Source organism: Lupinus angustifolius, chromosome LG09, assembly GCF_001865875.1.
Source record: "Lupinus angustifolius cultivar Tanjil chromosome LG09, LupAngTanjil_v1.0, whole genome shotgun sequence".
NCBI lineage: Eukaryota > Viridiplantae > Streptophyta > Magnoliopsida > Fabales > Fabaceae > Lupinus > Lupinus angustifolius.
The window spans coordinates 20,659,647-20,675,038 of NC_032017.1; the positions used below are offsets into that span (position 1 = coordinate 20,659,647).

General features: G+C 32.9%; 4 protein-coding genes across 5 annotated transcripts; all 4 read right to left on the bottom strand.

Moving 5' to 3' along the window:
• On the bottom strand, nt 1,893-2,959 carry LOC109355767 (PRA1 family protein B3-like). Its single transcript, XM_019598974.1, has one exon. It carries the CDS (start codon nt 2,886-2,888, stop codon nt 2,235-2,237), a length of 654 nt encoding a protein of 217 aa, XP_019454519.1. The 5' UTR covers nt 2,889-2,959; the 3' UTR covers nt 1,893-2,234.
• On the bottom strand, nt 4,257-6,753 carry LOC109355921 (arogenate dehydrogenase 1, chloroplastic-like). The gene is made up of 6 exons (XM_019599203.1): nt 6,298-6,753; nt 5,809-5,964; nt 5,007-5,089; nt 4,845-4,914; nt 4,676-4,750; nt 4,257-4,563 (listed from the first exon to the last, which is right to left on the bottom strand). The coding sequence occupies exons 1-6, from the start codon at nt 6,616-6,618 to the stop codon at nt 4,471-4,473; spliced, it is 798 nt and encodes a 265-aa protein (XP_019454748.1). The 5' UTR covers nt 6,619-6,753; the 3' UTR covers nt 4,257-4,470.
• On the bottom strand, nt 8,775-11,733 carry LOC109356096 (cation/H(+) antiporter 15-like). The gene is made up of 3 exons (XM_019599435.1): nt 11,496-11,733; nt 10,319-11,317; nt 8,775-10,064 (listed from the first exon to the last, which is right to left on the bottom strand). The coding sequence occupies exons 1-3, from the start codon at nt 11,706-11,708 to the stop codon at nt 8,847-8,849; spliced, it is 2,430 nt and encodes an 809-aa protein (XP_019454980.1). The 5' UTR covers nt 11,709-11,733; the 3' UTR covers nt 8,775-8,846.
• On the bottom strand, nt 12,094-13,198 carry LOC109356437 (protein SODIUM POTASSIUM ROOT DEFECTIVE 2-like). 2 transcript variants are annotated; one of them, XM_019599758.1, is made up of 3 exons: nt 13,050-13,198; nt 12,862-12,937; nt 12,094-12,350 (listed from the first exon to the last, which is right to left on the bottom strand). In XM_019599758.1, the coding sequence occupies exons 1-3, from the start codon at nt 13,056-13,058 to the stop codon at nt 12,202-12,204; spliced, it is 234 nt and encodes a 77-aa protein (XP_019455303.1). In that variant the 5' UTR covers nt 13,059-13,198; the 3' UTR covers nt 12,094-12,201. The 2 variants fall into 2 exon arrangements, with proteins under 2 accessions (XP_019455303.1, XP_019455302.1); XM_019599757.1 differs by having other exon boundaries at nt 12,862-13,198.

The following is a 15,392-nucleotide window of genomic DNA, read 5'->3' on the forward strand; positions in this document are numbered from 1 at the left end:
GCATATTGCCTATTTATATTTTATTTGATCATTAATAAAATTAATAAAAGTTAAGTTTGTTTTTGAGAAAAATTAGATTGAATTCCTAAAGTTGAGCCAAAGCTCCTTAATTGCAACTTATCAAGAACCCTAATTCTTGTGGCGTTATAAGACTCACCCTCTTGGTGTGGCGTCTAAAAAATTCTTATCAAGGATCTTTCCTTGTGGTGAATATCATTGACTTATCAAGCTCTTAAACTTGTGGCGTCTTCATCTTCATATCTTTTCCATTTCCCCCCACAAATCTTCCTAAAATTGGCCTAAAAATCTCTATCAAATACCAAAACCGAATTCTGATTTATAAAACTCTTAATTTTAAGCTAAAACGATACTACAATCAAAGGCATCCCCCTAGAGGTTGTCATCAGGTTCCAAATTAGTTCTGAAAGACTAAAATGGCCGTCTCTTCGGCTTTTTTAGAGATGTATTTAGTGATAAAGCGAATTGAAGAGACTAAATTTTATACTACATAGTGATTATTTTAGACTTTTATGAATGTATTTGTTGATTGTTTTATTTAGATGGTTGTTATATCCTTGAAGAATGAATATAATGTTTATAGGTATCGTTTATGTTTCCATCAATTCAAATTTTTTGATATCCTGAAATACAGTTTGTTCCAAATATTTTATACCAACAATGTTTATATTGTTTGCAAATCACTTTTTATTAATTGTGATAAAATCACTTAGACACATCACACCTCGTTTTGTGTCATTCGTTTTGCCAAATTAGGGTAATTAGCCATGAAAATTGAAATGATTTTATTATCTTGATTGACGATATAACCAATAAAATTAACATATCTACTTTGAATTAATTTTTGTACTACTACATGTTTCATCGAGGCAAGTATTCGTGTCAGATTTATATAATATATTAATACAAATAGATTATATAATGTTTTTTTCTTTATTTTTGTGTTTATTACATTTCATTTTAACGTGCCTCACCGTTTGAAAGTAATAATTCAAATCATAATGAAATTTAACATGACACTATTCTTTTTACTCGTAGACCATTCGGAATAGTTAATTAAATATTATTATCATTTATATTAACCATAATAAGAATTTTGTTATCTTTTTACATTGTCTTATTGTTGATTTGATGATGTGAGTATTTTCTAATGATGTTTTGTTCCATTACATAATTGATGTTTTCTAAAACTGTAACTATTGAACTATGCAGAGTCAACAATCTATTACTGGACCTCATCATAAATTATTAGTTCCTTATATACCACTGGTATTGGACTTGTTCGCAGTGGATGTGTAATAAAAAAATGAGTTTTGAAATGTTACATTAATCAGCATCTTTCGCCTCTTCTGCCACAAAATTGAAACGAATGAAATGCTTTGAAGTAGACTGAAATAAAAAAGGGTTTGAATTGGGTATCTTATGCTTTTAAAAATTATTAAATATTAAAACTTGTCACAATCAAATATAAGGTGACGGCAAAAGACAGAACCATTTCCGTTTCTGTTACCATCATTAAAAATTCAGCTAAAACTAGCCCAAGCCACAACATACAAATTCATAACTATGCATGACACTTAAATTTCCTAGTTGTATGAATAAGGCTTTCAGATTGGAAAAATATTATTCACACCCCAACATTTGTACATCATTTTTACAGCATCCAAATAAGTAAAATAACTTTTGTGTATGATAAGCAATTTGCAAGTAGTAGTCCTTAGTAGTTATTAGCACACTGATTCGGATGAAAATTTAGTTTCTGGTGCAAATTTCGGTGCATGATCCATAATTCCAGAAACCACTGAATCATCACCTTAAGTTGCAATTAAAATAAGCCAAGGTTTCCAGAAATTTGAACTCGGTGCAACGGTGCAAATATAAACTAGAATAAGAACTCCAATATTATATAATTACCAATCTACAATTGAGAACAAATCAGAGCATTCTATCCTTATAATCAAGAAATCATAAAATTGAAAGCAAATATATCAAAAATCACAAGTAGTGGTGCTAGAAACCAAAATTAGTGACTAAGCTGCATTAATTGATAAACAAAAAAATGGCAAAGATCTATATCTTATAGCAATTTGCTTTGAATCTGAAAAGCCAAAGAATCTCTAACAAATTTGAATTTAACATGATACGACAAGATCAGTTTAAAATGAACGAACCTCACAAAATTCCAACGGAGTAAACATATCTCCAGATCCAACCACTTAGACATGCGATACGGCAGCGGAAGCGGCAGCAGAAGAGGCGGCGCCACCTAGGAACGAGAGAAATCCAGCATTCGCAGGCTCCTGATCATCGAGAAACAAATCTTCAGGAAGACGAAACGCTCCATGTGCACACACAATCGCCAAACCAACCATGAGAGCAGAGATCAATAGAGATCCAACGGTTGTGAGGAAGATGACGAAGACGGTGAGAACGACGAGGATTCCGAGCGTTTCGCGGTCTGAGAAGGTGCGGCCGAAGAGTACGAGTGGCTGATCGGAGGGGCGGAAGAGGTAGAGGAAGAACCACGAGGCCAGGAGGCCGATGAGGACGAGGAGAGAGAACGGATGCGTGACGAGAGAGAGAGCGAGTGCGATAGCGATTAGGGTTACGTAGTTAACGCGGAAGTAATTGAAGTTCTTTCGGATCCGAGAATAGGCTTCGGATAACGATTCTGGTTTGGACATGGAGTTGCGATCCAGGAGCTCCGTCCAAGGGCGGCGCTGTGAGAAGCCGTGGCGGAGGGAGGTGGTGAGGCGGGAAACGAAGGAGCGGAGGGCCGGGGTTGCGATTGGGGATTGAGATTGGGAGGATACGGTGGATGAGTGGTTGGCTAAGGGGCTTGAAATAGGGAGTGTCGGCGAGGAAGACATGGTGGCGCGTGGAACTCCGATTGGAATGTGAGGGAAAATGGGTGGGAGGGGTTGTAAATGCTATTATGGAATGAATCTATTTATTTACTTTATTATTCAACTGAATAAGTAAAATGTTAATATTATTTTTAGAATTTTTGCCTAGAATTGCAAATTTTCAATTTAATAAAATCTATTATTTTACAAACAGATTTTAATTGATCTATTTTTTAGAATTCTTTTCATTTTTATTTATTATACAGACATTTTTCTATATAAAATACAGATTGCGAGTTTGTTTTATTTTCATATATCAAAAGGAGAATATATTTATTTATGTGATACTAAAAAATGAACATCACAATAAAAATAACTTAGTCTTAGATTTTTATCAATTAGTTGATATCATTATTTAAGAGAGTTTCACCTAACTATCATCTCTACTAAAAATAAAGATATTCAGGGAAGGAAACAAAAAAATCTTTACTAATAGTAATGATATTCTAGGGTGGAAAGAAAAAAATACATATTTATGAAATTGTTTTATCCCTTCAAATTGTCATTGGCAATTAATGTTAATACGAAAAAGTTTTGTACTATTATCTTGTTTTCAATCATGTATTAGCTTGTTTTCTGTTTTGTACTATTATCTAACTATACAATATCATTGAAAGTATTTTATTTTCATAATCTATAATATATGATTAGTTGATGATATAAAAACTATCAAAATTGATCTATTCTACTTATTAAATAGCATATGCGTATACCTCTGCATGGACAAGATAAGCCAAATTAATGTGAATTCATAAGTATCAATTATATCATTGAATAGGAGAAAACAAGTCCTAAAAAGCTAAGATGCGAGAAATACAATACTGATTATAAAAAGTACAATACTAAAAACTATATAAAAATAAAGAGATGTAGGAGATCTAATAAGTTTTTTATTTTTTAATAAGGACAACCATGTTAGATATCTACATGTATAAGGTTGAGAGCATTAGCAATTTTGACACTCCTTAGCAGCAATTTCACACTAATACTCCATGCAATGTCATCCAATGTCAGCAATGCTTCTACCCAATGTCATAAACACATCCACTGTATCAATAATGTATACCCTATTGGCCCTTGTTGCAGTCTTTACACTGTGAAGTGCTTTAACTTTTGGTAAGCAATTTGAGGTTATGCTTGTATGATCAATATGAAATGCATGCTTGCTGCTTAGAAACCATTCAAGATTTAGGCCATAAGATGTATTCATGATCCTTGAGGATTATAGGTTTAGCAGTTAAATTAGTCACTTTTTTAGGAGAATGGAGACAAGATTTGGCTTGAAATAATGAACTCAGCCAAAGGAAGATGATTTGGGATAAAATGGTTTTTGAAACTCAGTTTTTCAAGCTTTCTAAATTTACCTTCCCAAAGCAGCAAATATAGGATTTAATTGATTACAGATGTAAGTGATTAACCACCACTATACTTATTGTATAATTGAGATATAATTTTGCCATTGATACCCAAACGGCTTGATCCAACATGGGTGACTTTATGATAAATATAGTTCATGAATATGTCTTTGTCATCAAAAGTTTATGCATCAACGTTCAGCCTTTTCTATACCCTGCTCCTCAGTTGTCCTTTCAACCAGCATCTCTTTGACTTTGTGCAAGGCATGTTCAAGGTTTTCCAGCTGCATATTTGGCATGACTCATGAGTCAAATCTTTATGTGCTTGATGTAATGCTTCAATGCAGGCCAAAAGCAGTTTTGAATGCTACATTTTGGAAATAGTAATATTCATACCTCTTGTCTAGCGAATCTGTTATGCAAGAATAATCCACTATAAAGATCAAAGCTATCTCTTATTGTGGTATCCTTCTGTAATTAAGTTGTGTTATGTCAATTGATGGCATATTGATTACAAGACAAAAAATGAAGGGAAAGTTCAAAAACAAAATGAACGAACTTGTACCAGCTGAACAAGTGTTTGAAAGCCCTTTGTATCGATAGGTGTGGATTTAATATCCATTTCTGCCAATGTCCTGATATAAAATAAGCCCAAAGTAGCATCTAGTGAGCATGAATATCAGTATATATGCTTGATGTTTTATTACATGTGTAGAAACCGACATACCTGCCTATAGTGTGTGTGATAAATTGGCTCTTGGCAGCGAACTTGTCATGTTCCTCACAGGACATATGTAGCATCTTGCAACCCTATTAACAAAAATCCAGAGTGAATGCTTAATTACCTCAGGATAAACGTGAAACAGTCACAATTGATACCTTTGTTCTTATCAATTATGAATTGTGATTTATATTTTTTTCTGCAACAAGGGTACTAGCTGCATGTCTTCCCACACACCCTGTTGGATTAATGTTTTTGTTTATGATGTTGGTTACAATGCCAAAAAAAATTATATCAAAAATCAACTCCTCTAATTGGCCTGAAATCCTTCTTAGTTTCACGCAGTGATTCAAATAGCAAACCGCATCACATGGCCGCAATATCATTAAGACAACCACATCACACCGTACTTGGGTTGCATCGGACTGCATCATACCAATCAAGATAATCGCAAAATAATTCACACCACAACGGTCACAATCTGAATCGTGACGACAACAACAATCGCAATCACAATAACCACAATCAAGATCACAACAATAATTTAAAACACTGGTTTCACATAAAGTTTTTCCTTGATCTTCCTCACTCTTTAAATATATGTGGTAATAAGGATATCCTTCATCAAGTGGATTCTCTTAATTGAAGCTTCAACCTATTTTCTTCTCACATCCAAACTAGTCCAAACCATCTTAGACTGAAACTAACTTGACACCCTATTATTTCATTCTTCACTAGAAGCTCAATATAGTTAATATAGTTGGAAAGGTTATGTGATAGATGAAAATTAAGAAGGTTATGGACCTACCTCAGTTTCAAAAATGTGAAGGAAACTAGAGCAGATAGCTTCATCTCTGATTCGAACTTTATCATACATAAAAGTTAGATCTTTCCACCCATCTTTCCCACTAACTGGACCAAACATCGGGTGCGTGCACAGTATGTCTGACTCCTCTGCCAATACCTGTCATCAACATATACAAGCTAAAAGAGCATGAATATTTCGATTAAATTTATTTTCCAAACAAAAATAAAAACAGTTAATACATCATCCACCATTTATTTATATTATTATTTTTATTTAAGAATCAATGATAATTTGAAAACTAATGATGCAGTGCTAATAAAAAAACTTTTACGCTGTATAAACTATATGTCTCGTTAATGAATACAATCAAACATTCTCCTCAATACATTTTCTCTTGTTACATAACCAACAACAGTTACCATTAAAAATTCCCAACAACAAAAATCAGAGGAAGCACATAAAAAACAAAAGAAGGAAATTGAAAGTTACTGATAGTAGAAGGTGTCGTGGATGCTCTTTAACAGAAAGGACATCGACAAAGAGTGTTGTTGATCTGTTCAAACGAGCGAGTGGCATAGATTCCATAACTTGTGAAAAAGATAGTATTGAAGTGCATATGAGTATAACATCGTTATCAGCTTGAAGGAGTGCAGTAACATCACTGAAAAATTGAATGCCTAATTGGAGAGAGAGTTGAGAGTAATCAGATCGAGAAGTAGCGCGTAGAGTGTGGCCTTGTTTAATCATACGCTTCGCCAGAAATTGCCCGAAGGTCCCAAACCCAACTACGCCAATTTTCAGATTCCCCATCAATGTAAGTGTCTAACTCGAACGAGATCGCACATTGCTTACTCACTAGCACGTTGATAAGATATAATATTTGGGATCAGATACGTTATTACACCTTTTTTTGGTTTCGCGCAAGTTGTCGGACCGGAAGAATCCTGTCAGAACTGATAACATGCATGTATGTGGGGCTAGTCTCAGCAGCCGGTATTTTTTACATCTACGATAAGGTTTTCCCACTTTATGCATATGATAAGGTTTTCTAATAGATGAATGATAAATTTAATAATTTTAAACAAAAATATTTTTTTAACAATCATAAATTTGCGTACGCATTCCGCAGTGCCATTCGCTTTTGGGTCTTTCTAACCGGTATTAGTCAAGAAGACGAAACAAATAAATGCGTTATCGAGAAAATAAGTTAAATATTTCTTGAAATGTTAAAAGTGTCATTTCCCATGATAAAACTACTTATTTTACTTTCACGAGTATACCGGGACATTACTTCACATTTTCGTTAATTTGTTACAGAGTAAATTACACCGACATTCCCTAAGTTTTAGCGAAATTATATAAATCGTCTTTCACTTTTCTATACCTATGCAAATTTTCCTTAGTTTTTATACTTTTGTTGTTACACTGACCACCCGTATGAGAAATAACTGTTCTATTTTAAATAAAAATTGTGATAAATGCAATTAAGTTAAACAAAACATGGTATATCGTGGAGACAAATCCAAATAATATATGAATCAATACCTCATTATTATTTTTGTTCATTACGATACAACATAAGAGCGATTTAAACAATATTCCTTTAGAATTGTTGATCCATTTTGTAACAAAAAATAATAAAGATACATTGATTTTGATATTATTTGGATTTTTCCTCACAATATACCATGTTTTGTTTAACTTAATTGCATTTATCACATTTTTTATTTAAAAGATTCCATTTATTTCTCATGCAGGGGTGGTCAGTGTAACGAAAATATAAAAATTATGGGAGATTTGTGTAGGTGTAGAAAAGTGAGAGATGATTTGTGTAATTTCACTAAAACTCAAGGGTGTCAATGTAATTAACTTTTTTTTTTTATATGTAAAAAGAGACCAATAGACTTAATTCTATTCAAAATTTCAAAATTCAAATACATTTTGGCACCACTCCAAGGTTGAAGCTTACTCATATTTTTTTATTGATTGCCAATTTACCACGTCTATAAATATATTCTTCCTATTTGTATTATATAAGTATAATTTCGTTAGATGAAAAAAGATAACAATTCATTTTGCAAAGACAAAAAAGAATTTATATAGAATTTTTTTCTTCATATATTAAATATTAATTATTATGTATTATTATCTACATCTATTTAATCATTCAATGAATAAATACAGGAAATAGTAATAGTAAAATTTGAATATTTTAAAATTACATTGGTACAATTGTCATTTTGTCCTTTAAATCTTTTCCCTCAGTAGTAAGAAAGTTGAAAACAATAAAAACAAAAATAAATCTTTCTAGATAACTATCTAGAAATATCCCCTTTATATATTGGTATATAATATATGAGTAAATATCTCTCTGGAAAGATAAATGTCACATAATAATAATACATAAAATATAAAATGTAATAACATTTTTTTATCATTTTGTTTACTATAAAATTATTATTTTTTAAAAATGTGAGTAAAAACAATAACTTACCTCTTCATTAATAAAGATAATTTTTGTTCATAATAGACGGTGAGTTATTAGTATCACACATTTACAAAATGGATTTTCTTGCGACAGAAATTACATGAAATTTAAAATATAAAAGAGTATTGTTATTGTTGGTGCTTTCTAAAAAAATTCAAGATAAAAATCTCGAAAATATAAGAATTGTCATATTATTGAAGGACAAATTTTGAAACGATATATAATTTAGTGATAAATAATCAGCATACTACTTTTATCTATCCAGCATCAATAAAAATAAATAAAGAGGATTTAGTGCTAGTTTGTTAGTTAGAAAATAAGAAGTGTACAAATTTTTAATCATTCGTTTATTTATTCAATGTTTAGTTGTTGAATGTAAGTTATTAGTATTGGGTAAAATATCACAATTAAATTATTTATCACTATTAAAATACTGTAGTAAATAAATAATAATAATAAAAAAATAAAAAAATGAGATTATATATATGAACTACAGTAAAAAAGTTGAACTTGTAAAGGGTTCCAACAACTTATGATGAAGTTTGTACATTTAGACAGACCATGATCCTGATCTTGGAATCTCATGAAATGGAAAATCATGTACTTTTTGATCTCTTTCATTTGGCATGGAGCTTCCTTTGTTGTGTTTTACAGATTTCTTAATCATTCTTTGTTGTTGCACCACCAAAATTGATGCCTTTGTCTCAAAATCTTGTGAAGCTAGCATGTCCCCAACAACTCCTAGTTCTTTGCACTCACTCCATTCTTGAAACCCATCAACCAAAATAGTTTGTGGATGTTCCCTTCCCACTATTACAAGCTCATATTTATTTTTCATTTTTCTAATACTTGATAGCATTTCTTCACCATCTCTTATCACTTCTTCAACTATCTTAAACCTACTGTTTCCAATATTAACACATCTATATTCATCTATAAGATCACTGTCATGTTTTCTTTCTTTTGAGTTTTCTGATCCAAATTGTATATACCTTATTATTGTTACCTCTACATGTTTATGCCTGCACATTCTTGAACTATAGGCTAGTGCTTCTGTATCATCTGCACCTCCAATGAAGAATACAGCTACATGATACACTGGTTTGGAAGATAAGAGTGATGATAATGAACTATTAATCATATTCATACCTTTATCAATAAGGATACCAACTGAACATGGTGCTCTTTCAAGGATCTTAATGTTCATGTTTTGGATGGCTCTATTAATTATAACAACACTACCATCTATTTCCCAATGCTTGTGAAATGGCATGATCAAAATGTTAGCACTTCTATCAAGTGCAATTCGGCAAACATCATCATGCATTGTATCAAAGTTGGAGATTGAAGTAAATGATTGAACTTTTGCACACCCTTTTTGCTGATATGCATATTGTCTAAAGGCATTGTGGATTTGAGTTGATTTGGGTGATGTTGAATTTAGGGTTTCGTGGGGTTGGTGAGCAACTAGAAGAGGCCTAGATCTTCCTAAAATCTCCACCAGGATGAGTGCTATCACTTCAATATTGCTTTCTTCACTAGCATAGGATGCTTCTAAGAGACTCATCATTGTTGGGATGCTTTCATTCTTGTGAATGCAGACCATGATGCGAAGCTTTGATTCTCTCTTACTATGTTGCATTGAACATCTTGTTATGGAATAGTATTGTTTTGAGGGATCATACAAGAATTTTATTAGTGGTGTTATGATAGCGTTTACCACTATGATGGATAACACTGCCAAAGAGAACTCTTGATCAGTCATTAGCTGCAATTGACAAAATAAGAGATTCATTCAGTTATGTTAGTTAACCAATCAATTAAAATATATCTACTTATATTTTTAGATTTTTTGAGAAAAATTAGTACTCGGATTTCTCTTATTCTACCTTATCGATTGTACATCACATCGAATTTATGGGTTTCCTACTTTTGAGTACATTTTTAATTTATGTGTCACATATTACAATCTAGGAGCATATGTTACATTTGAATTTGATAATCTCAACTTCATGTTCATACCTTTCTTGCTCTCCATATATTGTAAACAACAATCTCTGCTATGCCTCTTGCATTTAGAATGAGCCCCATCACAAAACAGTCTTTCATGGAAACATTATGGTAATATCCTGTTAACATAACAGCACATATTTTTACCACGATTGCAACAACGACTATGACACACACAATCCACAAGGACTTCAAATCCACTTTGAAGATATTAATATGCAATCCACTTGCAGCAAGGTAGGATGGATAAAAGAAACCATAAGTGAGTGTCTCCATTTTTCTCATCAAAGCTGTTCCTAAAGGTGGTCCTTCTGGAATAGCTAAGCCTAATAGTAATGGCCCCATAACATAATGCTGCCCAATATATTCACTAATAAGACCAGATATGAGAACAAGGACTAAGATAGAAATAATTAACAATTCATTAACAGGCTTGGCTGAGTGTCTTAAGATTCGTAATAGCATTGGTCTTACTACATAAAAAATGACAAAAAAGAGAGCAATAGCAGATGAAATTTGAAATATTAATCTCCCTATATGACCACCCTTCATTTGTAATACTATTGGAACCAAAATCACATGCGAGGCAAAGCCTACCATATCCCCAAACATAGCTATCGATATAGCTAGACGGCCTAAGTCGGTGTTTAGGATTTGAAGTTCTCTAAGGAAGATGGCTATGACAATATATGCAGTTATGGATTGTGATGTAGCTATGAAGGGGAGTGATTTTGCAAGGCTCATGTCCATGGATACATACTTAACCATTAGAATGGACATTGTAGTAGGGATTGTCAATGTGAATAAAAATACAGAAAGGCCTATAGTGACACCCTTTGTTTCTGTTTTCAACAATGTGGTTGGATCCATCTTAACACCTGCTGTGAAGAAGAAGTACATAACTCCAAATGTTGCTGATGTGTCAATTGTTGTAGAACCTTTTGCAGGAAACAACGACTCTGCCAAGTACTTATTGTGCCCTAAAAGTGAAGGGCCAAGTATTACTCCACCCTGTTCGATAGCAACATTTGTTAGAAACATAAATGTTTTCTTTACAATGATTTTAGATAATATCAAGACAACATTTGCATGCATGCATGAGTTGTTGTCCCAAATATTATCTAATAATGATATATGGTAGTTGTTGTCATATAATAAGGATATAAGATATAAAATGTATCACACTTACAAGAATCTGAGATACAATAGAGCATTGGCCTAAGGGTTTGAGACATAGATCGATGCATTGTGAAACAATGAAAATCAAAGAACACTGAAGAAAGAAAAGAGTAGCAGGGTTCTGGAAAGGGTTGCCTAAGTGCCAGATATCATGATGGTATGCATGCATGAAAGGATTTACGCAGACCACCAACGATGACTTATTTCCTGATCCAATATTCATAAATATATGTCAATAATGTAAAGGAATGATTTTTCTTATGCTTTTAGTGTTTTTCCTTGTGGGAAAGAGAAGAAAGGAGGAAAGGTGTAAAGAATTGAAATTCAGAGGAGAAAATGAGAGGGTTGCCTCATACTTTGGAATTTCATATATTTTAACGGATTACCTTCAAACAAGGGACTCATGTAGGATACTAATAATGTAATTGATTTCTGATATTCATCATCCATAATATTTTCAGATATTATAATATAATGTCATTTTGATTTTTCATTTTGCACATTGTCACATATGCACATTTTATTTCAATATGTGCTAACTATCTTAAAAAAGGTATACCATTTCAACCAATGTGATGTGTGTTTTATTTGCATATAAAGGTAAAACATTACAAAACTGAGGTAGCTATATAAATATTCTTCTACAATGTCTACATATCATAGAAAAAGGAGTAGTGAAGACTGAATTTACTACTACGTATAATGGAATAGTGAGTTCAGCAATTGGGTTGAGGTTGAAGAACATCTTCCCATGGTGTTGCATTCTTGCCAATCTTTTGAAGCACTTTAATCACTTCTTCTGTTGTCACGTTGCCCGTAACGATTACTTTGTTAAGCTCTTTCTCCACGTTATACGTTTCAATATCTACAAGGCCACTCACGTTATAAGTTGCAAAATATAAAGCAATTATTACAAGTTCATGAAATTCTTCCTCAACATAGAACATTATATTAAAATATATTTATATTGAGTGAGACTCCTCTTAAGTAATGGAGAGATAATTGACTTTTTCTTTTGGATTTTAAGGATAAAAGTGTAGTATCATTTTAAATAACAAAGATATAAATGTCAATGTGTATTACTTTTACATAACATTTCTTTCTTCATTAACGGAGAGGAGTCTCACTCAATTATATCACATACCAAGGTCGAATGTTTAATTTTTTAAAATTACACTTATTTGGAGGGACAATCACAAATTCCGAAAGTGTTAATTATCCAAAAAAAGTTGAAAAATATATTTGGTAATACCAGACAAATATACTATTAATTATGATTACAAACACAATTTATCTCATTTGTTTTGTGTTAGTATTTCTTTTTCTAAAAAAGAAATGACAGGAATTTGGTGTAACACTACTCATCAGTTAATTACCTTCAATCTTCTTGATAGCTTTGAGAATTTTCTTGATACACTCATCACAATGAAAACCAACCTTCACTTCTACTACCTGACCACACTCACAACATGAAAAGAAAACATTGATGAGTCCCATGCATGAAAAGGAATATAGATAATCATATGGTAATTAAATAGAAAGTGGGTTTGTGATTAGCTCTTACATTAGTCATTTTGATTGACTATATATGTTGAAATATGAGAGAAAATTGTTACCAATGGTCTCTGCTGCTATATAAGCCTTTAATAGCAGTTTTGGTTGAATGTCTTTGTGGAGAGTGTGACATAGATGATAGAATAACATATGCATATAAATAAGCAGCATTGCACCGTGAACACAGAATTAGATTCCTTATGTGAATGATGGAATCTATAACTTTGTGTGAATTAAAGGTGAAACTTTATTCCTAATAATTATAAATGCTGAATTGGGAGTAACTGGCATCCACTCACTCACCAAAGTTTGCAACCACAAAACAAATGAACAAAGATTCACATGTACTTAGCTACAAAGATATGCTCTATAGATTATGTCTACTTTAAGATAATGAAACAAAAACATAGCAATAATTATGTCTACCTTATTTGTTTTGTTATTAAAATGTTGGATCATAAAAAAATTGATTTTAATTAATGTGTAAATTTTTTTACTAATATTCTTGCACTCTCTCATTTTATATTTTACTTTTGGGGTAGGAATAATTTTTTTTTTCTCAACAATTTGAAAGAATATGCTAAAGGTAGCTCTTGTAGTTTATCGGAGGGAGATATCATATCTAGACGATCGGCTACTGCTGAACTGTGGCATCTCTCATATCAAAAGGACAATCTTTTGTTGCAAAAATCCAGACAAAGATGGATCCATGAAGGTGATTCTAACTCGAAGTTCTTTCACTTATGCATCAATAAGAATCAGAGTTTCAAGAAGATAACAGGTTTGACTATTGATGGTGAGTGGATTGAAGATCCAGTCAGAATTAAATCTCACATTAGATCATTCTTTGAGGCAAAGTTTGATGAGAGCCATTGGAGTAGACCTTCTCTTGATGGTATCGATTTCAATTGTTTGTCTGAAGAGAATAATGTTTTCCTAACTGCTACATTTGAGGTAGATGAGATCAAGGATGCAGTTTGGAGCTGCGATGGTGATAAAAGCCCTGGACCTGATGGTTATAATTTTACTTTTTTTTAAAAGTACTCGGATTGCCTTAAGGATGATATAATCAGTATGGTGGAGGATTTCTATAGATTTGGGAATTTTCCTAGAGGGTGTAATGCGTCATTTATTGTTCTAATCCCGAAGAACAATTGTCCACAGAGCCTTAATGAATACAGACCCATCTCCCTTATTGGCTGTATCCAAAAGATCGTTTCGAAGTTGCTTGCCGCTAGACTTAAAAAGGTCATTTACTTGGTTATTTCTGAATGTCAATCTGCTTTCATCAAAGGTAGATTCATCATGGATGGGGTGGTGGTGGCTAACGAGGTAATTGACCAAGCTAGGAAGAAGAAGAGAGGAGATTGCTTCATTCTTAAAGTGGATTTTGAAAAGGCGTATGATTCAGTGAACTGTGATTTTCTCCTTTATATGATGGAGAGGCTGGGTTTCTGTCTCAAATGGAGGGAGTGGATTAAAAACTTACTTCATTCTAACTCTGTATCTATCTTGGTGAATGGGAGTCCTACCAAAGAGTTTACTATGGCTCGTGGACTAAGGCAAGGTGATCCTATAGCACCTTTCCTTTTTCTAATAGTTGCTGAAGGTCTTAGTGGCATCATGCAGGCTGCAGTTTCGAAGAACATTTATACTGGGTATAAGGTTGGTAAAGATGAGGTTTCTATTTCTCACCTGCAATATGCGGATGACACCCTTCTTATTGGAGAGAATTCTGAGCATAACATTATGGTGCTTAAAAGTATCCTGAAATGCTTCGAGTTGGCGTCTGGGCTGAAAATTAACTTTCATAAAAGTTGTTTCATGGGTCTTAACTCAAGTTGTGATTTTATTACGAAGGCGGTTGATAAATTGTATTGTGTTGTTGGCTCTGTCCCCTTTAAGTTCTTGGGTATTCTTGTTGGTGCAAATCCTAAAAGGCTCTCTACTTGGTCTCCCATCATTGATTCATTCAAAAAGAAACTCTCTCTTTGGAAGCACAAGCTCATCTCCTTTGGCGGTAGGGTAACTCTTCTAAAATCGGTATTATGTTCTCTTCCTATCTATCTCTTTTCATTCTTTAAAGCTCCAATTTCTGTTATTAATATGATTGACAAAATTCAAAGGCGTTTCCTTTGGGGAAAGGGTGACGAGAGAAAAGGGATTCATTGGGTGAGGTGGGTGAAAGTTTGTAGGCCTAAAGAAGAAGGTGGTCTGGGGCTGAAAAACTTATTCGTTTTTAACTTAGCTCTTTTAGGTAAATGGAGATGGCGTTTGTTATGTGAGGGGGAGTCTCTTTGGGTAAAAGTTTTAAAATCGAGATATGGGGATGAGTTTCTAAGTAGTGGAGGGG